The 25,979-nt window shown below is 37.0% G+C and overlaps 1 protein-coding gene across 12 annotated transcripts in view; it reads left to right on the top strand.

Moving 5' to 3' along the window:
• Positions 1-24,191, top strand: part of LMO7 (LIM domain 7) — a 195,444-nt gene extending 171,253 nt beyond the window's left edge. For 7 of the 12 annotated variants that reach the window (XM_045567642.1, XM_045567641.1, XM_045567640.1 and 4 more), the window contains 16 exons: positions 457-571; positions 1,613-1,774; positions 2,526-2,713; positions 3,766-3,826; positions 5,495-5,551; positions 7,684-7,709; positions 8,001-8,105; positions 8,715-8,807; positions 9,239-9,612; positions 10,522-10,587; positions 12,660-12,712; positions 15,100-15,313; positions 18,630-18,914; positions 20,764-20,872; positions 21,999-22,101; positions 23,447-24,191. In XM_045567642.1, coding sequence (XP_045423598.1) covers positions 457-571; positions 1,613-1,774; positions 2,526-2,713; positions 3,766-3,826; positions 5,495-5,551; positions 7,684-7,709; positions 8,001-8,105; positions 8,715-8,807; positions 9,239-9,612; positions 10,522-10,587; positions 12,660-12,712; positions 15,100-15,313; positions 18,630-18,914; positions 20,764-20,872; positions 21,999-22,101; positions 23,447-23,469 — 2,034 coding nt within the window. In that variant the 3' untranslated portion in view covers positions 23,470-24,191. Of the gene's footprint in view, positions 1-456; positions 572-1,612; positions 1,775-2,525; positions 2,714-3,765; positions 3,827-5,494; positions 5,552-5,700; positions 5,743-7,683; positions 7,710-8,000; positions 8,106-8,714; positions 8,808-9,238; positions 9,613-10,521; positions 10,588-12,659; positions 12,713-15,099; positions 15,314-18,629; positions 18,915-20,763; positions 20,873-21,998; positions 22,102-23,446 lie in introns of all 12 variants that reach the window. The other 5 variants (XM_045567643.1, XM_045567637.1, XM_045567635.1 and 2 more) reach the window with 3 other exon arrangements.
• Positions 24,192-25,979: the final 1,788 nt, after the last annotated feature.

The raw sequence follows: 25,979 nt of genomic DNA, 5'->3' as shown, positions 1-25,979 counted from the left end.
AGTGAAATGATGTCTATGAACCACTTGAAATTATTCAGCTAAATATCTTAACTGTTGGAGCTAGTTTTTTAAAAGTATGTTGGCATTTTAAAATAAATGATTTAAATTGCTTCATTCCTAGGCAATGGTTTGTAAATTAGGCCCAATTGTACGGTGGGCGAAAGCCTAAGCTTTATCAATGGCCAATTGATTTGTAATATTAATGTGAAGAAAAACACGTGTTGGCGATAAGATTTCCCTTATTTTAGCAGGAAAAAAACAGTAAACTTGGTAAACTTGGTAAATTTACATAAGTGCAAATTTTACCAAATCCAAGGAAGAAAGAATGAAGCTTCTGGTGTATCGTGAAATAATGTAAATGTACCTTGCATTCAACCTCCCTTCTTTCATGGGTAGGCTTTCCTCCGTGTGGGTGCCAGGGACACCTGACACCAGCGTTTCATGTTTTGTTTTCAGGATCAGTTTAGTGATATGAGAATCAGCATAAACCAGACGCCTGGGAACAGTCTTGACTTTGGATTTACAGTAGAATGGACTTTTTCTGGCATCTTCGTAGCATCCATTGAAGCAGGTAAATCATAGATTTAACTCTACTGAAGTTTCTTCTCCTTTTTAGTCCTATGTTGTGAGGTGGGGAAAAATCCACGGAAATTAGTCTATTTGTTATAGGAGGAGAAAACATGTGAAAAATGCAGTAGCAAAGCAAGGAAGTGCATCTTCTTTCCTGAGACTGTTAATTGGGGTTACAAATTACATATTATTTATTCTCCTTGCCTAATTAATTTTAGTTTTGAAGAATCTTAATTTTGTGACTTTACAGATTTTGTCAAAATTTTGGACTTTATATTTGGAAATGCCAACAAACAGTAGCAAATCTTAGTGGAAAATTCAGAAGGAACTTTCCACGATCAGCCATGTTTTATGGTGAAATACCTGTTGCCTTTAGAATCCTTCAGGATGCTTTGGGACTTTTGCAAAAGGATTACCCTTCCCCCACCCAGGATTGTACCAAGTCAAGCTCAGGAACTCTGCAAAATGTTACAGGGCCTAAAATTAAAATTAAAACTATTGTATTCAAGAGGAGGTCCTTTTATATAGAAGATATTTTGGCTATATAAAATTGTTAACACCAGTTCTTTTAAATTTCAAGACTGCTTTAATTAGATAGATAATGGTTTTTTAGCTAGAGAGTAATTTTAAGCAGTTTTAAATAGTCATTTTTTTCTTCTGGTCCATTCCAGAATGCATCTGATTTGGAAGCTCAAGTATAATACATTTCATATTTTTAATTTAAAAGTAACTTGAATTTTTCTTTGTCCTTAGGAGATTAATAAAGAAATCTTATTGAATAGATGAGTTTATCATCTCTCCTTTAAATGTTAACGAAGATACATACTGTAGAATTTTTTTTTTAAATGCTTTTAGTGCTTTGGATGTGGTAGATACCCAGCTATTTGATAACTTTGAAAAATTTAGTGACTCTTCTCCAGGTGAAATAAAGGGAAACAGTAATTCAAGATTAAGTCCTTTTTCCTTAACTTAAAGAAGCAGCGACCAGTAGAACTTGTGGATTTTTTTCAATTGGTTGTTTCATTTACTTTGCATTATTTAGGTAGCCCAGCAGAATTTTCTCAGCTCCAGGTAGATGATGAAATTATTGCTGTTAACAACACCAAGTTTTCATATAAGGATAAGAAAGAGTGGGAGGAAACCATGGCTAAAGCTCAAGAAACTGGAAACTTAGTAATGGACATCAGGCGCTATGGAAAGTCTGGTGAGTGAGTTTTACCACCGTGTCTGGCGTTCTAAATTGGGAACTGGTCTTCGGCAAGTGGTTGTAACAGTTTGCTTCAATAACTGTTTTATCTTTTCATTTTACTTATTTTTTGGCTTCAAAGGTATTTTGTATTAATGTGACAAATCTTGAATGATACTTCATTGAATATGCTGTCTGAACTTTTCACTAGCAAATTTACTGAATTCTACAGTATTTCTGATTTATATACTGATTTATGAATACACATATCAACTGAAGGCAAATATATCTGTGTTCAGGTGTCATGTATGCTAAAGTTGAGTATTAAGAATTACACTATGATTTAACTTTCTCTGCAGCATCATAACCATACTGGTAGAGAGAGCATGGCAGGTCATATTCCTGTTGTTCATTCTCAGAGAACTTTGAATATTCCATTATTGTGTTTCTTGGTTATTGAGATTAGATGGGAAAGGGCATTAAGCCTCTCTAGACCTACCAACTTATGATATCAAAGTATAATATCTAGTCCTGGATTATGGAAAGATTCAGCAAATTTGCTAGTGTTTTCATTATTAATGTGATTTAACCCTTGTGTTTTGGGAAGGTGGTCTGTTGGTAAAAGCCCTAAATTCTTCATTTCTTTCACATACTACCTGATTTGTTTGTCTTGTACATGTGCACTTTGTATATGTGCAATCAGTAATTTTTATTCTTTCCACTTCAACATTTATGTGTACTCATTACTCCATCTTCATGTGCCAATCAGACTGGGGCAAAGACCTACCTTCCCTGCCATTTACACAGCATAAAACTCTCAATCTCACCAGTATGGCTACCAAAATTATAGGTTCACCTGAAACAAAGTGGATTGATGCAACTTCTGGAATTTACAACTCAGACAAATCTTCAGATCTGTCTATGATGACTGATTTCTCTGTAAACCTTCAGAGTTCTGTAAGTATTTTGAGAATCCAGGAATACTTGTATAGAGCACAACAGCTGTAGGAATTGTATGTGGGGAAAAGAATTTATTTGAACAATTTTGATACTGCTTTAAAAACAAATAATTGAGTAAGGTAACTTGTAATAAAGAGATACAGTAAAATATATTTTTGAAAACCATAAGGCATTACTCATTAATAGAGTAGTTATGAATTATATGATGGTAAAGTTAAAAGATTCCATAATGTTGTTTTGCAGTTGTTTCTCACCAATCTTTCATCATTATGCCCATCTCTCAGATCTTTGTGAATGTGAAGTAGCAATTATATAAAATTATACACTATAACTCCTCCATGCTTTCTTTAGTCTTACTGGCAAATGTTAATAAATACAGTAATTGTGTGCAATATAAAACTTCATAAAGCATTTTTTGTTTTTGTATAGGTAAATTTGGGTAGACTTACATTATGTGGTTGAGATATAATCCATTCCATTTATTGGTTCAAAAACATGTAGACATTTTTCTAAGTGTCAAGCATTACTTTTTCATACAGGTTTTAAAAAAATGTACCTATTTATGATCTGAATTGTTCATTTAATTTAATAATTATATTTAAATTTCAAATAAGTATTGTACATTTATATTTACTCCTTAGGTTGTATTATTATTACCCTAAAGTACCTCCTTTTATTTAATAAGGAGATCTTGCTACATTGTGTAAGAAAGGTTTAAATGTTGGCGAATCCTATCTGATTATTTTGCTTACTCATAAATATGAGCCAAATAGATTAATGATTATTTGGCTGATCCGGTTTCTTGGGAAGTTAATGATTGATTATACTTAAAGCCATCCATGCCTGTAGCTGGTCATTAATCCTTCCACAAATATTGAAGAATAATAAAAAAAATTAAGTTTCTACTACGTGTAAAAAGGCTGTAAGGAATGCATCAATATCCTGAAAAACTCATCTTGTTAAAATACATTTTCACTAATGAGAAATGCATTATTTAAGCCCAAAGTCCAACTGGAGAGAATATTAACTAGCATTTTTATTCTTTCCAGAATACTGAATCCAAAGAAATCAATGGAATTCATGATGAAAGTAACACTTTTGACTCAAAAGGTAATTATCACCATTATAACTTATAGCAAAAGTCATAGCATTGCACTCACGTTCTGCTATTATAAAAATTAATATCTGTGAGTGAAAGAAAAACCGATCCCACTGCAAGTTGAAACTAAAAGGTTAGCACACAGATCCAATTGCAGCCAGGTGGAAGGGGGTTCAGTTCCACCGTTGAATAGTTCAGGGACTGCAAACAAAGCTTTGGCAGCATGGTCTGGAGCCTTGAGTGCCTGTGTGCCTAAGCCAAATAAGAAAGACTGGTTTTCCCGAGGCCATCAGCTTTCTTGCTGTGGTATGCTGGCAAAGGGAATGTTAGTTAAATAAAAAACGATGAATGAAGTTTCCTTTTCCTCTTTGTTGTAAAAGGGACAAGCTTGGAAGCAGCTAGTCTTAATAGGAAAATTCCAGTGATAATAAACAGTTGTTAGCAGACATACTCATTTATAATGAAAAAGAAGCAAAGTACCTGGAAAGATTTTGGAGTTATCCCTTTCTTCTGCCCATCCAGAAATAATTTAGCTATACACACTGTGTGCTATTCTTTGGGTATACAAAATAAATAAGATCTGGTCCACATAGGCAGAGAGAGACACCCAAAGATGATGAAACTTCTTTTACCATGAAACTAGACTGCCAAGAATGGGGCTGGGTTTTCACAGTGCTTTGGTCACTTTAAATCTGCATTTGCCAGTTTATAATAATACATTGTTAAAGCCAACCTAAGTTTACAAATTTCTCTTCCCTCATTGATTGTATTTCATTTCTTATAGTTAGAAGTGACTGTGTATTGTTTTTTATTTTATTTTAAGTTGCATTATCATAGGAGTTTTTTTTAAGCAAGCATTACTTATTTTTCTTCATGATGTTATATGTAAGGCATTTGGGTCCTGTTCTGCCAGTGGCCCAGGCAGAGCCAACTGATAAGACATCTAACTCTTTAATGACTGTGAGACCATATTCAGGCCCTGCCATTTGAAATTTTTGTTTAGATAAGTAAGGACCAACTAGTATCAAGTAATAATCATACTTAAAATTTTATGCTGTAGTTGTGTGACAGACCTGTGGGAGAAGTCAGAATATGTTTTTCTTTCTGAACTCCATTTGCTTTACTTAAAGGTAGTAGAAGATCTTGAAATGTGGATCGAAGTATCCTGGTTAGAAGAGTGTTTTAATTTTAGCATTTGTTTTTAATTGATCTTTCTTTGAGTATCGTTCATTTTGTTGTCTTCTTCCCCATTACTTTTCAGTTCTTATTCGTCAGTGTTGTGAAAACTCTTTATTATAGACAATTTTCCTTGTACTAGACAAGATTATGGATTGGTTAACCTAAGCAGAAAGTGTTAACTTCCGTTTCCCTAAAGCTGTGTGATCTAGCACGGAAGATGGTACTTGGCTTTTATAGCTGTGAAACTATGATGCTATCTGCTAAAATTTATTAATAAAAATATTTATCCCTTTAACTAATTTGAATGTAGTATAGACTACTAAAAATATGTGTCTGTGTGCCTCAAAATAATCCATATCTTCTATGGCTATCAATTTTGTCATCTTTTACAATAATATTGCTATAGATTGGAAAAGAGTATCAAGTATCATTTAATTTACCAGTGGTGAGAAGTTACAATGAATGACATGTTGTTTATTGGTTTTTTTGTTTTCAACTAGCATCTGAACCCATTTCTTTGAAAAACTTAAAAAGGCGATCACAATTTTTTGAACAAGGTAAACCACGAAGCTAACAGTTCATGCACTTTCATGGAATTGTTCTCACTCTCCACTCTTCCTCATGGTCTGTAGCGCTGGGCACGGAGCGTCTTCAGCTGGGCTCTCATTATGACCAAGTGACATAACCATTTCCATTCTTTCCCTAGGGTCATCAGGCTTTTCTTACAGTTCATGGGTCTACCTCTGTGGTAATGGGTCTTTGTGTGTCCTTTGTATACCACTAAAAGTTTTTTTTTTTTAAACTTTGTTAAAAAAAAAAAAAACAAAACTGAGATGCTGTTAAACACACACTTCTTTCCACTGGGTAACAGTAAGAAATGAGGAATTTCGTTTAAGCCTCACTGCTTCCTGCAAATTGTATAATAAATGTTAGATTACACCAACATATACAATTGGCCAACTTTTAAAAACTCTGACCTGTTTTTGATTTTGGAAAAATGCACTTAATAAAGAAGAGAGTTATTTATTGCTATTGGGATGGTGGTTTTGGAATGTTGATTTGACTGAAGTAAATTCAAAGCAAATAAATTTTGGTTGCATCTGAGAACAGGTGCATTTTGGGATTCTCTGTGTTGGTGTAGTTGGGCAGGGCTGCCTCACGATGTGCTGTGCATGTGGCATTCTCTTCCCTTTTACGTTTGCCTCGTGTTCTGTCTTGTGAATGCTGTTTAAGCTCTGTGTTTTGCTATGAAGAACTTAAAAGTAATATCTAACATTTGAGATGCAATGGTCAAATGAGATTGTGTTGTTGCTGTCTAAAATGTTATTGTTTTTTCCTTTTAAGATTATTGAAACATTTATGAATTTGCCTTATAACACAATACTTACTGGGTTTGTGTATTTTGTGTTAATCACCTAGAACTCTTCCTTTGGTGGGTTAAGATCTCTTTTTGACAATAAACAGAAATAGCTTACCAGCTATGCATGCATGTCTGTTGTGTCAGTATCCTTAGTGTTTTTGATTCATGCTTTTTATTAAACTCCTGTTTTTCTATGGCTATTGAATTCAAACAGTATGATACTCCTAGCTCAGATTGGCTAAAATACAACAAATCCTTTCTTTCTCTATCCTAATTTTCTCTCACTTTTCTTCAACAGGCTATTTTAGGGAAGAATATTTCTCTAAATTTAAAAGCAATTTTCTTAAAAAAATGATATAAGTGAATAATTTATTTGACAGATGAAATTTCAAGAAAATTAAAAAATACTGTATGATAGTATATTTTCTGAAACTTTTTTACATAACTATTGTACTATGTACAGACACACACACTTATGTAGGTCCCTAAGAATAAAAAGAGTAAGACTGGGCCAGGCGCGGTGGCTCATGCCTATAATCATAGCACTCTGGGAGGCTGAGGTGGGAGGATTGCTTGAGACCAGCCTAAGCAAGAGTAAGACCCAGCCTCTACAAAAAAATAGAAAAATTAGCCAGGCATGGTGATGCGTGCCTGTAGTCCCAGTTATGTGGGAGGCTGAGCCCAGGAGTTTGAGGTTGCAGTGAGCCACTTCTCTAGCCCAGGTGACAGAGTAACCCTGTCTCAAAAAAAATAAAAATAAAATAAAACTATCCTCATGAATTTACACATGAAGTTGGAATACTTGTGTTTCCAATAATAGGAGAAGAAAGGAAAATGTTTCTTGAACATATTTGTTGAAGTGTCTTGTTTATGAAAGGTAGCTGAATAATAAGAAAACTTAAAAAAAAAAAGTGACTTGCAGCTGTCACGTTGTAATTGAATAGTGACAAGTAAAACATTGAATTTGATAGATGTTGTAATAATTGAGCTTTTTTATTTTCCTATGAGGCCAAACTATGAGATACTGCTGTTTATTAATAAAAGAACCCTGAAACCTCTTCAGAAATATTCACTGATCCAGCTCTAATACCTAGAGCTAGGGTTTATTTTTAGCATCCATGGTATATCTTCTTTTTGTTGACTTTGAATTTGGAAGATGAGTAACAGATGGAACTGAGGAGAAAAAAGAATTTACTGACTATTGTTCAAAAAAAAATTCTCACTTAGTATACTGGCATAGAGACAGCTTAATGATAAAACTTTCTGAAAGGAATTATTTCATAGAAATGAAAATACTTATGTTTGTGTTTTTTTTTTTTTTTAATACAGGAAGCTCTGATTCTGTGGCTCCTGATGTAAGTAGTATTCATTTGTAGTTTGGAATAAACAAGGTGAACTTGGTGGGACTGAATTAGTACATTGTAGCATCGCTTACCATTATTTTAAGTTGCATAAGGGTTTATTGGATCATAATCCTTCCAAGTTGAACAGACTTACTGTGAAGTATAAAGCCACATCTTCCTTGGTGTAGTTTATACGAAGTGGGAGGTACATAATGATTTGTATGTGCAGAGGTGGTTCAGTAGTTGTGACTGAATGATGTTGTGTTGTTCTGTGTTTGCGCCTCCTCTCTGACAACGGGTCAGCTTCCAGTTCCAGCCCTCAGTGCCCCGAGTCGCTGGGCATGGGATCCAGAGGAGGAGCGGAAGCGGCAAGAGCGGTGGCAGAAGGAGCAGGACCGCCTGCTGCAGGTAGCACCGGGTGGCCTGGGCCAGGAGGAACTAGGCTGGCTTTCCTGGCTTTTCTCTGGTCTGTGTCAACCAGGGTTGAGAAGCTCATTTAAAAAAACAACAAAACAAAAAATACTGACAGTCTTATAACGAATCTTCTTGTATGTAGCACATTTTCTATTAAACACTTACTTTTCCATTTTGAAGATTTCTAGAGTCATCCTTTTAAAAACATTATTCACCCTTGTGTATGTTTTTGAAGAGTACAAAGGGCACCCACTTAGGGTGAGAGGCACACAGACTTTGTGATGACTTAGTTCCCATAAACTATTTACTAGTCCATTGCAAAATAATTCAATCCGCCTTATAGTTTGCTAGGGGCTTTAATGCATTACTGCCACGGTCAAGGGTATTTTGAGAGTCTAACCTTTCCTAACATCTGCATTTTAATTTAATACAAGCTTTTTTCCTACATTAGAGACTAAAATTTGATGGTAAAATGAAAATAAAATTACTGTCTTTAAAGGTTGAGGTGAAGGTTGAAAGATAGCTAAAGTGTCGATGAAAAAGATTCTGCTTACTATAAACATTTAATCTATGGATTAATTAACATGCCATATTTTCTTATAGGAAAAATATCAACGTGAGCAGGAGAAACTGAGGGAAGAGTGGCAAAGGGCCAAACAGGAGGCCGAGAGAGAGAATTCCAAGTATTTGGACGAGGTAGCGCTGGGACACGCCTCCTTACTTCCCTCCCTTCTCTTTACCTTGTTGCTAGAATTAGCCTAGAGGCAGGAGACGCCTCATTTCCCTCCACTTTTGGCCACATATTCACCTATGTAGCTCTTTGAAAAATACAGTGAGGTCTGCTTTACTCGATTTTTGCTTTGATGTTTCCACCTTTCTCCTATTTTTTCTAGTGCACATTAAAGAATTATATTAATAGAGCATAAGTGCATCTTCTTCCTCTTCTAAGTTACATCTTGGTCACTCATGCATGGCTTTTTTCTTAATAATAATAAAACGCTTATTTTTCTGAATGGTGTTCTGGGCCAACTATGATTAGTATTACCTAAAACTTGAATATGTGTTTCTAGATGAAATTATAGAAATGTACAGATTCAGATGGATTTCTTTTTTCACTGGTCACCTAGGAACTGATGGTCCTGAACTCAAACCGCATTTCTCTGACCACACGGGAGCCCGCTCTTGCCACCTGGGAGGCCACCTGGAGTGAAGGGTCCAAGTCCTCCGACAGGGAGGGGACCCGAGCAGGAGAGGAGACGAGAGAGCACCAAGAGGAAGTTGCTCCTGGGGACCAAATAAAGAAGCTGCAGGAACAACGCACTGTGGAGAGGGAGCAGGAACTGAAGCAGCAACGGCAGCAGGAAGAGCAGGAGGAGTGGCTTCGGGCCCAGGCCGAGGAGCAGAAGCGCCAGGCGGAAGAGCTGAAGCGCGGGGCAGAAGAGCAGAAGCGACAGACAGAAAGGGAGAGGGAAACGTCTGTCAGAATATACCAGTACAGGAGGTCTGTTCCCGTAGTCGGAGAGCACAGGGATTTTAGATTGGCCTTGCCCAGCCATATCCACCCCTCATTTCAAAGGCTCTTCCTGCTCCGTATCACCCATTCTCTACACAAGTGAACACAGTCAGCCCAGTGGAACCTTTAAATCCTTACTATCCTGTCACCTTATTTCCCTGCCCCAAACTCTAAGTGCTTCCTGTCACATCATAACACCATCCAGTGTCCTCACCATGGCCCAGAAGGCTGGCATGAACCAGACCGGGGCCCTCTCATCTGCCTTGTGCCGCCCACCACTCTTCCCCTCACTCTGTTCCAGCCACACCAGCCTCCTTTTTCTTTCTTGAAAATGCCCAACTTTTTCTGCCCTTGGACTTTGACATTTTCTAGTCTCTCTGTTTGGAGAAGTCACCCATCACATTAGTATTTGTTTGTCTGGCTCTCTCATTTTCTTCTAGTCTCTGCTCAAGCATCACCTTAGACTTTGTAGAATATCTGATCTAAACTACATGCCTCTTCTCCACACTTTCTCTCTGTATATGCTGACCCTGTTTAATATTATGCATTTTGTCTGTTGGCCACCTGCCTCGGTAAGATATAAGCTCAATGAGGCCAGTAAATTTGTTTCGTTTACTTCTGTAGCCTGGTCTTAGAGCAGTACTAGAACACGGTGAGCACTTAGCATATACTTGTGGAATGAATGGGCGAATGAAAACATTGGAAATGCCTATTTGCAGGAGTGGGTCTGTTTTCTGCAGTGATTAGTTGAAATACCTTTGTATGTTTAGTTTTTAACCCAGATACCGTTTGCATAAAGAGACTTGAATAACGTTATTTTGGTATCCTTATCTTAAACTCAAAGAAGCCCTTAAAGTCTAATATTTTTGACTATAAATTTTTTCATCTAATTTGTAGGCCTATTGATTCCTATGATATACCAAAGGAGGAGGAAGAATCTTCAGGTTTGCTTCCTAGTGACAGGTGTGTAGAGCATTTCATTGTAATTTACTTGATGGTAATTGGGCTTCAGATGAACTTTCCAGATGATTTGTAGAATTACTTTAGGCCTTTGTCATTTGTGGGATATGAAGAGAATTTGCTGGTTGATCTTTGTACAGTTAGCTTTTGTTGCGTGACCAACTACTCCCAAACTTAGTGACTTAACTCATGATTTTGTGGGTCAGCATTGTGGGCTGAGCTCAATTGGGTAGTCCTTTCAGTTGACTGGGCCCACGTGTGCATCTGTTATTAGTTACCTGGGCAGCTCTGCTTTTGAAGGTTGGTTGTCCACTGGAGCAAGAAGAACAACTGGGTCACGTGTCTGTCAACATTCCATAGGCCAGTGGGGTCTTATATAGGGCAAGGAAAAGAGAATTAAAGAGAGGAAGCCTGCAAGGCATCTTGAGGTCTAAGTTATTATCTGAAGTAATGTCACAGGCCAGCTCAAGTTCATGGAGAAGAGATTTCTGCCTCTTTATGGGAGGAGTCACATTGCAAGGGGAATGCACACCAATTGGGGAAGAACTGTGTCCCTATTTTGTAATTCAGTGCAACCTTTATTTTAAAAAGATTATGAGCAGTCACTTAAGATTATCCTCAAAAGGGTTACATATGGACAGATGAGATGAGAATGATAACCTTTCTCTTAGGCAGTTTGGTTAGAACGACTGGTCACTTTTGGAGAATGAAGATAAGATTTCAGATATCTGAAAAGTTATACATGTCTTAAAATTTTCTAAAACATTGTTTTAATGTTTCAAAGTAATTTATAAAATGCTTTGCAGTTTTGAAATCAATAAGGACTTCTAAACAGAGTCTGTCTATAAATATCCAGTGTAGAGCCATTAACTTGTATTTTCAGAGTTGAAAATTTTCCTTTAGGAAGTTTGTCTTATTTGTTAGATACAAGGAAAGACTTGTATCTGTGGGCAGTCAGGATAACTGAATGGGCTCAGAGTAGAAAGGGAAGAGGAAAGAAATAAACAGGTAGTAATAGCCTGACAAATAGGCAAAAAAAAGTCTAGTGATTGATGACCTCATTTATAATGACTCTCTCTCGGGGTAACTATAGATCATTAACATGTTTATCTCTTTTTTAAAGGTATGGATTTATTTAAGTATTTAAAAAATCTGTATTTATATAGCTCATTACCTTGGGAAAAAATAACTAAAATGCAGAGAAAGGAAACTTAAGGAATCCTAGAAAATATGAAATACCTTCACTCCGTCCTGATAGAGCATGCTCTAGCAGCCCAGAGGAGTGTGGCTAGACATCTGGCAATAAGTGTTTTCTTCTGTGTAAACACAAATTATTCAAATATGCAGCTGTCTACCAGTTGTGATACATTATTATGCATTATAGATTATTGCATTGCATGCTATGCATAAGTATAATATTGCATATTACTTTATAATATTGTATATTATACATTGTTATTGCTACTATTATTTTTGAAGCTCAGTGTGCTTAGTATAATGAGAATGAGATCAGCACGTGTTGATTTATAGATCTAAATCTTACCGCTACAGCAACGTTAGGTGTTTTTGGAAGTTGACTATGCAATATGTTTTAGTACCTCTTTGGAATGCAAGGCTAGCATTTGGTACATTGCTGTTCCAGAGTAGTCAGTGGTATCTTAAAGTCCAAGAAGGGGACATCATGACCCTGGGGCAATGTGGAGAAAGTGGGACAGTCTGACCTTAGGTAATTCGATGGCAGATGTTTTGTAAGCCTTGTAAGATTGAGATCTGGATCAGAGTGCATGCTGACAAAAATTGACCAGTAAATCATGGTCTTAATCATTGTACAAGCTGGAGAAGTACTGTCACATGTTTATATCTATTTCTAGCCTTTCACTCTTCTCTGTTTTAGGAGTGTCACTGTTTTCTGTTAGTTTGTGCAATATGAAAAATCCCTTGGTCTAAAAATAAATAGACATATGAAAGAAATCAACTGCTTTAATAAGCAAGCTTTTTTAGTGTTTTTAACTTTATAAATGTTAAAAAGATTTTATTGATGAGATATATTTAATATATTGTGTTCTGTGTTTTAGGAATAAATCCAGATCTACTACTGAACTGAATGATTACCCTATAAATAAAAATGGTAAATCTGATTTTTTTCAAATTTCTTCACAGTTGTTTATTTGTGCTATCACATTATGAAAAATATTTTAAGGGTCAAGATATTTCAGATTTATTAAGATTACATAATTAAAATACTGAATATTTTTAGATCTACATAGAAAAATATGAACTATAGATAGAAAAAGTACAACTATCTTGTACTTTTTTTGGCTTTATTTTATAATGGAAAAAGTACTGGGAGATTAAAATGGTTTTTAAATTGATAATGAAATATGTGGGAATTTTGCAAAGCAATGCTGATGCAGCTTTGTATAGTAGATTTCATCTTGCAGTTGAAGAAATGGTACGGAAAAGATTTTTGCAGAATACTAGGGGCCTTAGAATTATATACTAATCTGAAATTTTAAATGCCAAAATGTCAAAAAATCCAAAATGATAACTCCACTAAGTTTGCAAAAACAATTTGGAACTTGATATTGTTAGTATAAAGTATGTTTCTGAAGAATGCATGTAACTAACTGAAATCATGTAACTATGAAAAAATAACCCTAAGCAATAATCATCATTTTAAGCAGGATTTGCATACCATGATTTGCATAAACAGGCTGCTGGTCAGTTAACATGAATGGATGAAGGTCCAGGGTGAGGATTAAGGGGGACATGCCCATCGAAGTGGACAGCCACTCCCCAACTCCACCCTGTCATTGCCATGGGGGAGAATGCAAACCTCTGACTGCCTGTTCTTTCTGCTGTAAAAGAAAAGTTAAAAAAAAAATTCATATTTTTGTGTTATCTTTTTTGTGCTGAAAAAGGATTTAAAAAAAATTTAAATTCTCTATGAGCCAAACAACATGTCTACTGGCCATAGCCGTCTAGTGGCAGCTAGTGTGTAACCTCCATTAGAGCTTGATAGAATTTATAGTTCTATTAGGATTCATGGTTCTATGATTGTCCCTTTCCTTGAACACAAGGACCTTCATTATCTGGTCCTAGTTTAACTTTGCAGCCTGTTTTGCTGTTTTTCCCTTCGGAACCCTTAACTATAACTAAATTATCCTCTCTCAATTCCCAACTTATCAGATACTTTCTGATGTGGTTCCTCCAGCCTACCTTTCTCTGTTTATATTTTCTGTTTTTTCTCCCCTGAATTTGCCTTTAGCCACCATTATAGTTTAAGTACTTCATTATTCATGAACTTTTTTAACCTGCGGTGATTATATTCTTTCCTGAAATTAAACACATGACCGTTAGTAACAGCAACTGTGAACCTCTGGAATAATCATGTTAATATTTATGGCTTGTGTCATTAATCTGGTTATTTTATGTGTATGTTTTATTCCCTTTATTAACTAAATGCAAGCTCCTGAATAGCAAGCAATGGAAGTTATTAAATATTTGATTCGAAAACTTGGTTATACCAAAAGGCATGTTTAAAATAGAAAACATTTATTTAACATCTGACCAAATTGGTAAGGTGTGCATATACACAAATGGGAACATAGGTGTGTGTAAGAAACCTTGGGCTTACTCATTGCTTTTACTGGAAGATGAACCAAGGCATAGACGATGAAGTTTGAAACAAAGGCAGCAGCAGAGAATCTAGAGAAAGAAAGAAAATAAATCCTTAGATAACATTTCCTAATCCAAATTAAGGTACAAATTATACTTCAAAATTGTGGATGTGTTACCCGAATCAGAAATTAATCAGTAAATCCAAGAGATGAATACCTCAAGATAAAACCTGATTTAATTGTCATTAATAAATTCAACATTCAAATTATAGTTCTGTCAGTTTCATAGAGTAGAAACAAGTCTGATAACATTCATGGATTGTTATTTGGATAGCTTGGATATTTTTCCTGTTGACAAAAACCACCTTAATGATTGAATACGCTCTCGTTCCTACAATTTGGTCATGACTTTTATCATGCACACATGGGTCACGTCAGCTGGAGAAACATGCATGTATGTCTTCTCTGTCTCCCCAGTAGGAGTGTAAATTTTTTTAAAGAAGACAATTCCCTGTTTCCTTGCAGAGTTGTCACAGTAAATATTTGAGGATGTGCTTGATTACTTTACTTTAGGAAGGGAAGAATGGAAGTAAAACTATTTCTAGATGAGCAATTTGTAACTATATAATACTGAGACTAATACTAGTTGTTTGTTTTGTAGACAGCTGCCTTAGTTTTCTCCAGTGGGTTCTGTGGTGTGCTTCTGGCTGTGGGGCTGGAACTTCCAGTGGTAGGAGGCAGTTACTTTGTATTCATGTGCAGCAACCTTCTTGAGAATCGATAATGTTAGCACCTGTGTACAATGTCCCATTTCAAAGTGCACTGCATTTGGAAGTTTATCTATTACTTTTTTGAATGTACTAATACTGAAGCTTTTGACATGTTTTTAATTTAGGAAGCAATAGATATTTAGACCGAATTGGAAGCTCTAGCTCTTCACAGAGGAGCTCCAAGAAGGAACAAGGACCATCAGAAGCGGAGTTGGAGAGACAACAAATCCTTCAGGAAATGAGGAAGAGAACGTCCCTTCACAATGACAACAGCTGGATCCGACAGCGCAGTTCCAGTGTGAATAAAGAGCCTATTTGTCTGCCTGGGATCATGAGAAGGTGCGAGACATTTTAGGACTTATTTTCTCATCTTTACTATGAGGCAGATATTTAATTTGTGGGCATGCTGGTGCTTTGGATAGATGAGGTGTCATGATAATTCTTCTACTTGCCTGAGGTTTGGTGAGAGAAAGGGAAGTAGAACAAAAGTCATTGAGCACTATTATGTGTCAGACACAGCCAGTTGCTTGATTTACATCATCTAATCTGGGGAAAATGTTTCAAGGTAGGGATAGTAATTCTGTTTTCCTATATAAGGAAACTGGCTCAAGCAGGGAAGACACTTGGACAAAAATGGTTAATAGGTTGCAAATCTGAATGTGGAACTCTGAGGTGACATCCAGATGCTTAAGTAACGCATGCTGCTCTTGGTGCTTTCTTGACCACTGAACTTGAGCAAATAGCAGTTTCATTTTTTTTTAATTTAATGTTTACAATGAGATATGGTTAGATTGGAGTCGTGATAGCAGGGTTCAAAAAGTGTGCAAACCTAATTTTTATAGCCTTAAGAAGGTAAAGATATAGATGTTAATTGGAGCTGAGCGGAGGAACATTTTAAAAGATATCTCTTGGGTAAGTGAATTCTGCGTTATTTCCTTATCTGACAAAACAGACTGGAGAAAATTATTTGTAACATATTACAGAGAAAGAGCTAATTATCTCAATATATAGATAACTTTTTTCAAATCAGAAAATAAGCCCTAACAACTTAAAAAAAAAAAAAACCAGTGATGTGAACAGGCAGTTCATAGACGAAACACAAAGCCAATAAACATGAAAGATTAATACTACTACTACAATGATGATCTATCTCTTTTGTTTAAAGGATTTTGTGAGGAGTTAAAATTGATTAAGTTTGTTGCCGATTGGATTGGTTGGACAGTTTTTCTGTATGTATGAAGCAAAAGTTTATACATCTGTATTCTGAGCAATTTAATTTCTGGCATTCTATCTTCTGGATATGTTTGGATAAGTATGCAGAGATACATTCAAAGATGTTCATTGAAACATTCTTGGCAATGGCAAAAGAAAAGAAAAAATCACATCTACTATTAAGTGGTATTAGTAGTTGAATAAATAGTGGCATACCAATAAGATCAGATACTATATGACTATTTCATTAAAGAATGAAAAGAGACATGTTGCTGCATAATATACCACCTCAAAACTTAGTGGATTAAAATAATCATCTCACAATTCTGAGGGCTGACGGGGTAGTTCTTTGCATGGTGTTAGCTGGGGCACTTCAGCAGCTATAGTCATTTAGATTAGGAGTTGGGAAGCTCTTTTATGGAAAGGACAAGGTAGTAAATAATTTAGGTTTTGCAGGCAACATAGGTCTCTGTCATATATTCTTTATTTTTTTTTAATAACTTTCTGAAAGTGTAAAAAGTATTCTTAGTTCATGAGCCATACATATGTTGGCAGTGGGCTGTAATTTGCAGCTTGATGTAGAGGCTCACCGAGGTCTCAGCTGGAGCGATTGGTTGGGAGCCTCTGGTGTCCGTGTGGGCCTCTCCACGTAGCTGCCCGGGCTTCCTCATGGCGTGGAACTGGGTTCAGAGAGGGGAATCGGAATCTTGCAACAGGACAGTCCCTAATAAGCAAGTGCTTATCACCACGTGTATCATGTTTGCTGATGCTTCATTGGCCAAGTTAGTTACATAGCCATGCCCAGAGTCTGCGGGAGGGGACTACACAAGGGCATGGATACCAGAAGGCATGATTCCTTGCCGGTCACTGAACTAGTCTATCCTATGAACAGACACGAAGATAGTTCTAAGATAATATATATTAAATGGAGAAGAAGTTATTCAAGACTGTGTTGTGGAAAAATCCTATTTGTTTTGTTAAGACTAGTAAGTACACAGACACATTGTGTATGTATATAGCCAATGTCTTTATGTGCAAATGTAAATTTGTATGTGTCTGTGCTTGCATATGTGAGAAAGGATCCGGAAGGGCACACAATTGACAGTGGCTACCTCTGGGGGTTAGGGCAGGTGAGCTGTTAGTGAGGGGGCGACTTTTACTCTCCCTCAGATAACCTGTCTACACAGCTGGAGTCTTTCTCTTTATGATGATATAGCACTTTTATAATGTTAAAAAAATATTTCAAGCTTGGGATAAGAGAAAATTTTAAAGGCAATAAAATCAAAATTCACCAAGTAGAAAAAAAACCTCATAGTTTAGAGTTAAGAGGGATTCTCGAAAAGTTATATTGAATTCAGCTTGTAAGCTAAATCCTATTTTAAATGCATATTCAGTTTAAGGGAAGTGGCTCATGAATGCTTCTATAATGTGGACATTAAACAGTTGTTAAATTTTGGGGTTTGGATGGTGTGTGAATGAAGGTTTCACAGGAGGCGTGGCCTGGCTTACTTTAGGATTGGGGCTTTGGTTTGGAAGCCAGTACCACCACTGACTGGCTCTTACTATGGACAAGTTCCCTTCTACAAGATTGTAAAATATCTTACAGTGTTGTGAAGATTGAATAAGTTTAATATTTTTGTCAAAGTGTCTAGCCTAATACCTGTCATGTTTAAGTGCATCAAATGTATTTTTTGGGTTGAATTTTAAAAAAGACTTTTAAGATCAATATGCCTAAACTGAAGATTTAAAGAAAAAGTATCTGTCTCTCTAGTCTTAATACAGTATTAGCTTTTATTTTTAAAAATTTTCCTTGTAGTATTTTTCTTTCCACTTTGGTTGGTATTTATTCTTTCTATCTAAGCACCAAGTAAATGAAAATAAATGAAGGTTGATTGACATGTGAAACATTATGATGCCTCTGATGAAGAGCAACTTTACTTGTTAAAGGTAATTTTTCAGATGGTCCCTGACTTTTGATGGTTCAACTTACGTTTTTTTGACTTTACAATGATGTAAAATGGTAGGCATTCCGTAGGAACCGTACTTGCCCATAAGACCATTCTGTTTTTCGCTTTCAGTACAGTATTCGATAAATTACATAAGATACTCAACACGTTATTATAAGATAGGCCTCGTGTTAGATGATTTTGTCCAACTGTAGGGTAACGTAAGTGTTGTGCATATTCAAGGTAGGCCAGGCTGAACTATGATGGTTCGTTAGGTTAGGTGAATTAAATGCATTTTTGACATATGATATTCTCATTTTATGATGGGTTTATCAAGATATAACCCCATCATAAATCAAGGAGCACCTTTATATAACTATATTAGATTAATACCTACATGTAAAATGTAGGTATTTTTTAATGACTGTAATGATGAATTAAATGGATTTCTAGTTGAAGATACCACATTATGTTGATGGATCTTTTTTGTGTTTCAGAGGCGAATCTCTAGATAACCTGGACTCCCCACGATCCAATTCTTGGAGACAGTCCCCTTGGCTCAATCAGTCTACAGGGTTCCATGCATCTTCCTCCATGCAAGACTTCAGTCACCCACCACCTCAGCTGGTGTCCACGTCAAACCGTGCCTACATGCGGAACCCGTCCTCCAGCATGCCCCCACCTTCCGCTGGCCCCGCAAAGACCACTGCTGTGGGTGGAGCCCCCACCCCTCAAAACCATTCCCCTTCAACTTCACAGTCAGGTTCTCAGCCACGCAGCAGGTGAGGCCCTTCATGTTTCTCTTTTTCTTCTCTTAGTCTCAGGTATTTTTTCATGGAAATTTCCCCTAAACCTTATTCAAGCTTTGCAATGAAAAAGAAAAATAAGCTCTCTTGAATGTGTCAAATTTAGTGTTCTTTCATCAAGTCAATTAAGAAGCTTTCTGTGTAACTCTAATAGCATTTATAGATGTTTCATGGAGACCTTTAAAACGTCTACTTACCGCCACTGTCTCGTTTGCCTGTGCTTGTGGTCAGTGTCTTAGATGCAAGATGTACCTGAATAGTCCTATGTAGAATCATAAAATATGTAGTAGCTCATGAGTGCATCTCAAATTAATGAGTCAAAGCAGTATTGTAAAATGTATGACTATTTTCATGACACTGTAGTACAAACTCATTTCATAGGAACCGAGTATGAAAGAAAAGCATTATAATGCAGCTCATAGTCTGGAGAACTTTTAACTAGTTGGGTTAAAGAGATGTGAAGTAGGTTTGATCTTGCTTTTTGGGTTTTCAGTTGCCAAAATGGTTGCTTGGCTGTTCTGGTTTGCTAAGGCTATTATCAACAGAATTCAGCAGGTTATATTGTGTGGGAAATGTGTAAATTGTGATAGGGTCCCAACTACAAGCTGGTCTTTTGATATGGAGTGAAGCTGAGATAGCAACACGGTTGGGTTTTTAGATCTGTGTAGCTTCTCCACAGATCTTTTGTGTTTCCCATAGTACATACAGCAGTGCTGCTGTCTCCCCAAGGGAGTGCTACTGGCATACACTGTCTCATCACAAATGGAATACTTAATAGTAGAAACATGTGGATTAATATGGGGATTTGTGTTTATCAAGTAAGAGACTTTGGTAAGAAAACATATTTTATATCAATTCAAAATGATGTTACATGTACCAGGATCTACAAAGTATGTATCAGAGAGTTTGAATTGAGAGGTAAGGGGTGAGGATTTATGGTAAATTTGGGTGGTGGGGAGGAGGGCAGAGGAGAGCGTACCCATTCACCTACCAAGAGCCCCACTCTAGGATTGCAGGGAACAGAGGGACAGGTTATGGGCCCTTGTGCCCTAAGAAGGTCTGGATCTAGAGGGTGGCCCTCTAAACATCAGACACTTAGCAGCTACGCACTGTTCTGTGTCACTAGAGCGCTGTGCTCATGCCATGGAGGTGCCAAGGTAAGGAAGGAGGGACCCCACCTTACCACCTGGGGGAGGAGGTCAGACCTGGAACCAAAAGTAAAGTAGAAGCCCTCCTTCCCTATCTAAACAGTACCTGTCATTCACTTTTCATGTCCTCCTCTGCAGAGGCGTATAAGCCAGAGGCAGTCAGGAAAGCACCGATACTTTCTTTAACTAGAAAATTGGGTGACTAAAAAAGAGGGTGAAAAATAAGGCTGAGAAGGTCATTTGTAGAAGACCTGCAATGCCTCTCAAAGGAAGTTGGGCTGCCTTTAGCATTCTGAGGGGTGGGGTGACATGATGAGAATTGTGTGCTTTGGCAGGGTTAACTGGCAAGAAGGTGTGGATTAGAGGAGGGGAGACTGTTGCTGAGTACAGGTGTGATCTAAGGAGGGACAGCATCGTGAAGTGCAGTACGGACTAATCACACTGAAAGTGTTCATTTATGTGCATAGATCTCAGGGGTGTCTGAGCTGCCATGGAGATTGTTCAAGGTTACCATATAATCAAGGCATGCTCTAGTTGGCTGGTGAAAGTTTTTCTCCCACAGATACACAGAACCTTCCTTAAATTGTTATTCATGTTAATACCAGAGTGTGATTTTAAAATAAGAATCTTGAGCTGCATGGGTGAAAGCCTCCGTTCCGTTCTTGTTCTGCATCTAGGTCAGTCAGTGGGAAGCGCATGTGTTCCTATTGTAATAAAATTCTGGGCAAAGGAGCTGCCATGATCATCGAGTCCCTGGGTCTTTGTTATCATTTACATTGTTTTAAGGTGAGACTGAGGCGAACAGCTTGCAGGCCTGCAAAGCTTTGCTTGGAGAGCGCATGGCTGCTTTGAGCCGCTGGGTGTGGATGTGCCACTAACAAGCTCTAGGTGTTGTATTTGTCAGTCTGTGCTGCATTTGAACCACAAATTGCTCGCTGCCACTTAGTTTTCCAATCTTGAACCTCGTTTTAAAAATTCAGTCTACAAAAACTGTGCATTTCCTATCTCTAATCTGTTAGAATTCTATAAATAAAATTTTTGGTACCTAAATGCTTTCTTTATGGTGCTGTCATAGACAAGCTTGAAATATAATCTATCAAGAACTTACCAGTGTTATTAACATCTTGGAGACATGCAATTTTCAAGTGTCTGAAAGCCTAGCTTTGAACAGGAGAGTATGTAAAAAAAAACCATTGTTAGTATTTTCTATAATTGCACAGCCTGCTTATACCTGATAGGTTTTTGCTCCTAAGAAGGAACTAAGGCCGTACCTGCTTGGTTTTGTAGTATCCCTCTCTGGAGACATGTCTGTTTGAGTCTTAAACTTACATTGGGCCAGAGAAACGTTTCAGTTGTTGATCCTGGAGTCCCATAGACCACAGCTTGTTCAAGCTTGTACATTGCTGGCTTGGGCTGTTCCTAGGCAGAGCAGAATGAGTCAAGATAATTGGAGTTTGGGCCCATAGAATCAAAATACCCAGCCTTGAAGTGAGGTGCTGTGTGGAAACACACGCCGGCTGGTGCGGTGGGGATGCTGGGAGCGGCCCACTGCAGGGTGGAGTGCCGGAAACCCTCGCTCCGTTCACTGCGACCAGTTCTTTCATGTGGTCCCCGACCCTCCATTCCCCTGGGGGAGTGAAGACTAAATTTCTTTAAACCAATCAGCAAATTATTTCTACTTTTCTTGGGTATATTTAGACTGATCATCTTGGCTCTGAATATTGGCTTTATGAATTCTTTAAAGTCTTATCTGGAAAGCTTGAGTTTAATCTACTAATCATCCCTGGGCCTTTTTTCTTCGCTGAAATGTATCTAAGAGCTTAGAAGCTGCATTCTGCTCATGTTTTTTTCCCCCTGATAGTGCCCCAAGCTTTCTCGAGCTGACTAGTTATTATTTTTTCTTGTCCCCCAGTGTGTGTCCTGTAAGTGTGACCTCGGAGGCTCTTCCTCAGGAGCCGAAGTCAGAATCCGAAACCACCAACTGTACTGCAACGACTGCTATCTCAGATTCAAATGTAAGAGAGCAAATCAAAGAGAAAATTTCTTGTCTTTTAAGGAGAACACGGGTTCCCATGCATTTCCCTGAGCCTCCAGCCAGCTCCCCATCAACTTCACTGCCTTAGGATTCCGGGTTTTAGGAATCTTAGTCTGTCCCCTTCAAAAAGGGTATATAGTAAATGGGTCACTGCTCAGGGTTCCAGCCACAACAAGGGTGGGTTATGGGGAATTAGAGAGAACACAGGTCCAAAGTCAGGACAATGTCTTGTGTTATCCGCCCAGGGTCTGGAGAAATCTCTAATGACTCAAGAATACAAACAAACCAAAGCAGACAGTTAAATGAATCTTGTTACTTAGGCTGTAATCTGTTCTTTACTAAGGATTGGTCTCCCATCATCATCTTACTTCCATTATTTAACAATCAACTATGATTATGTGATTTAGAATATGACCAACTTTTAAAACTATTATTCAGAGCAACAAAGAATAAGTCAGTTTATGCTTTGTTAATATAATCATATATCAATATATACAATATTTTTAAAAGGAGAGCATTAATTCTGATTATATGGTGTTTCAGTATCATTTTTGGAAAAATTGATTTAAAAAAAAAACTTCAAATGCTACTTTGTGTCTAAGCATGTGTTTGTGTGTTATAAAAGGTAGGGTAGCATAATTGGGTTGTGTATTGTTTATAGCTACAGCAAGACAACCATTACTGCTGTTTGTTTATATTTTGAACCTTGATGCTGGTAACGTCTGTTTCTTCCTTACTGTGAAAGGGTGTTACAAGTGGTATCAGCAAAACCATTTGCTTTTGAACGCTGAGGTATTTATGTGGCCCCTTATGTGAAGAGTGCTTTGGAAATGGCTTAAGCCCAGTCAACTCTCTCTTATCTGTTGGTGGGTTCTGAGCCTTCTTACGGCAGCCATCCAGTTTTTTCCTGGATGCCCATGCTGAGGTTGGAGAATGTCAAGGCTGGGCACGTACCGGGGGGAGTGTGTGTATGTGTGTGCGCTTTTCTCTCTCTCATCAGATCCCAAAGCCAAGTGGAAATGAGTTTTCGGAACCACCATTGTAAAATTGCCCATGCCTTTTCTCTCCTTCAATACAAATAATAGAGAGTTGAGTGTAATTTACACCTATAGAAGTGGTTAATTTTTACTCCATTTTTACAAATAAAGAATTCTAGAGCCCAGAGGTTGGGGTGTGCCTAACTTTCTCCTAAGAGTGAGTGACAGGTTACTCTTTCTACCTCACTGGGCCACTCTCTGAGTGACAACTGCTATGTATCCCAGGTGGCAACATTCACGTGTTTCTGAATCTAAGCATTTTTCTTTCTTCTCTCCTTGCCTGATCAGCTGGACGGCCAACCGCCATGTGATGTAAGCCTCCACACGAAAGCACTGTTGCAGATAGAAGAAGAGGTGGTGGCTGCTGATGTAGATCTATAAATATGTGTTGTATGTCCTTTTTGCTTTCTTTTTTTAAAAAAAGAATAACTTTTCTTTCTTTTTTTTTTTTTTGCTTCTTTAGATTATATAGGAACATTGTAGTCTTGGTAGAATCTGTATTTTTTGTTGTTTATTTATAAGAAAGTAATTATGTGTAGGAGAAAAGTGCAGTATTGTTGAATTCAGCATCTTAAAAGCACAAGGGAAAAAATAAAAACTTAAAAATATTTTTGAAGCTGAAAATGATCTAGTTTGACTTTCTAGTGGTGTTTTGAAGAGGGTATTTTATCGTTTTTTAAAAAAGTTCTTAAACATTATTTGAAATAGTTAATATAAATATGTAATTGCATTTGCTCTGTTTATTGTAATGTATTCTAAATTAATGCAGAACTATATGGAAAATTTCATTGAAATCCATCCCCAAACTTGCTTTCTGTATCCTTCCTTGCACCTATGTAATATGATTTAAAAAATTTACTTTATGTAACATTTTATTTGCTTGATGAGGGGAGCTCTATTTTCCTTAACAATAGAAAGCTGCTTATTTTCATTGATGAAAAATAACCACGGTTTGTATACCAGAAGTTTTCTCCTGAAACTAGGGAACCTTTCTGTTCAATTGCATTTGTAAATAAACTTGCTGAAGCATTTATGGAGTGGTGGTTCTTTTTCTTCTGTGTGTGTGTGTCTGTCTGTCTTTAGGCCTTTTAATGATATTTCAGTATGTGCCCTTTTTGGGTATTGTTTTATGTGGCAGATTTGCTGAAGTATAATTGACATCAGGAATGGCACATATTTAAAGTGTGCAATTTGACAAATTTTGACATGTACATCTGTGAAAATACATCATAGTCTTGATGTTTTAACTGAAATTTTAATGAACTTTTTATTTTTGATAAAGTTATGTTTTTGAATACATTTTTATGGTAAGAGGTGATGTGAGTGATGAATTGTTGGATCATTTGAATAAAATCATTTGCTACCCTGGTAATAAAAGAGAAAACTGAGTTTAGAAAATCTATAGAGCAAAAAATGTACACTAATGTTTCAGAAATCTGGAGTGGGAATGCAAGAATACAAAACTTTAGCATGCTTTGAGCAAAAGTATAAACTTGTTGGAATCCTTTAATAATAATGTAAATGGATTGGATGATACTGGGAATTGAAAACTATTGGAATAGGTTTAAAATATGTAGTTAAGTGTTAATGTGGGAGAAAGTTAAGAACTTCATTTAGTATTTATTCTTTATTTTTGATTATTAAATTAATGTGTTTATTGTTAGATGCCCCTCCAAAGCATAAAGAATATAATTCTAAAATTCCCGATAAAACTCATAAAATGTTGGTGTTTTATGGGTCGGCGTGAGCATAGAGAAGGGGAGAGAACTTTACTCTCTATTTACCTTAAGGCACGGAACTTCTTCAGTGCTAAATTTAGGAAGGAAAGCATGAAAATTGAATTTGTTCTGTTTAAGAATTTAATTTTAGCATTTTACTTGGAATGTTCAGATGTATTAGAGTGAAAACCAACAAAAAAAAAAGTGAAAATACCTGGATAGACATAGGATAATAACAACTGCTTGATTGTTAGAGTTGAGAGACATGCCTAATAGGGTGTGTCAGGGTTGGGATTTTCTTTGTTTTATTTAGCACTTTAACATCCTTCCCTGAAATCTGGAAGAGGGATTAAAAGGCATGCTAATGCAAAGTCCCAGTTCATGCCAGTAAAAATGGCATTTAAAAACTAATTTGTGCTTAAAATCCATGCATTGGAGGTAGAAAAACAACTTCCAGGTTCTTCATAAAACATGTAGATGCTGGAAGTATGTGTGATGACTACCAAGCAATCCTTATTCTCATGCAGGAAAGACAGGGACATACCCAGGCATATTCTAGTACATTGTAGAAGAGACCAGGGCTATGAGAGAAACTGTGTGAGAAGGGAGCAGAAGTAACTTCATAGCAGAGTAGATATTTGAGCTACATCTTTAAGGGCAGATACAATCAACTGAGCATGTGAAAGGAACAAAATACCATTTCTGAGTTAAGATCAACATCCCAGTGCTTCCACCCTTACTTTGTATTCCCACTAAACCTCACACAGTTTGGCCTATGTTGCAAAGGAATAAGAAGACCACTAGATACGCTCTGTGTGATCATGTATCCACGAACTGGTGAAGATCTGACTTAGGGTGGTGAGACCTGCAAAATTAGGACTAAGTAGATGGATTAGTGATCACAACTCATGGATGTGACGGGACCCAAAGACAAGGAAATGAGTAACTCTAGGACTCAAGAGTTACATGGGTAGCTCAGAGACTGATATTTTTTATTTTTAGAGATGGGGTCTCATTGTGTCACCCAGGCTAGAGTACAATGGCTTAATCATGGCTCACTGCAACTTAACTCCTGGGCTCAAGCGATACTACCACCTCAGCTT

The sequence above is a fragment of the Lemur catta genome, chromosome 13, assembly GCF_020740605.2.
Source record: "Lemur catta isolate mLemCat1 chromosome 13, mLemCat1.pri, whole genome shotgun sequence".
Taxonomy (NCBI): Eukaryota; Metazoa; Chordata; class Mammalia; order Primates; family Lemuridae; genus Lemur; species Lemur catta.
Note: the sequence above shows the minus strand (reverse complement) of the source record. Positions and strands in the feature narration are given on the sequence as shown.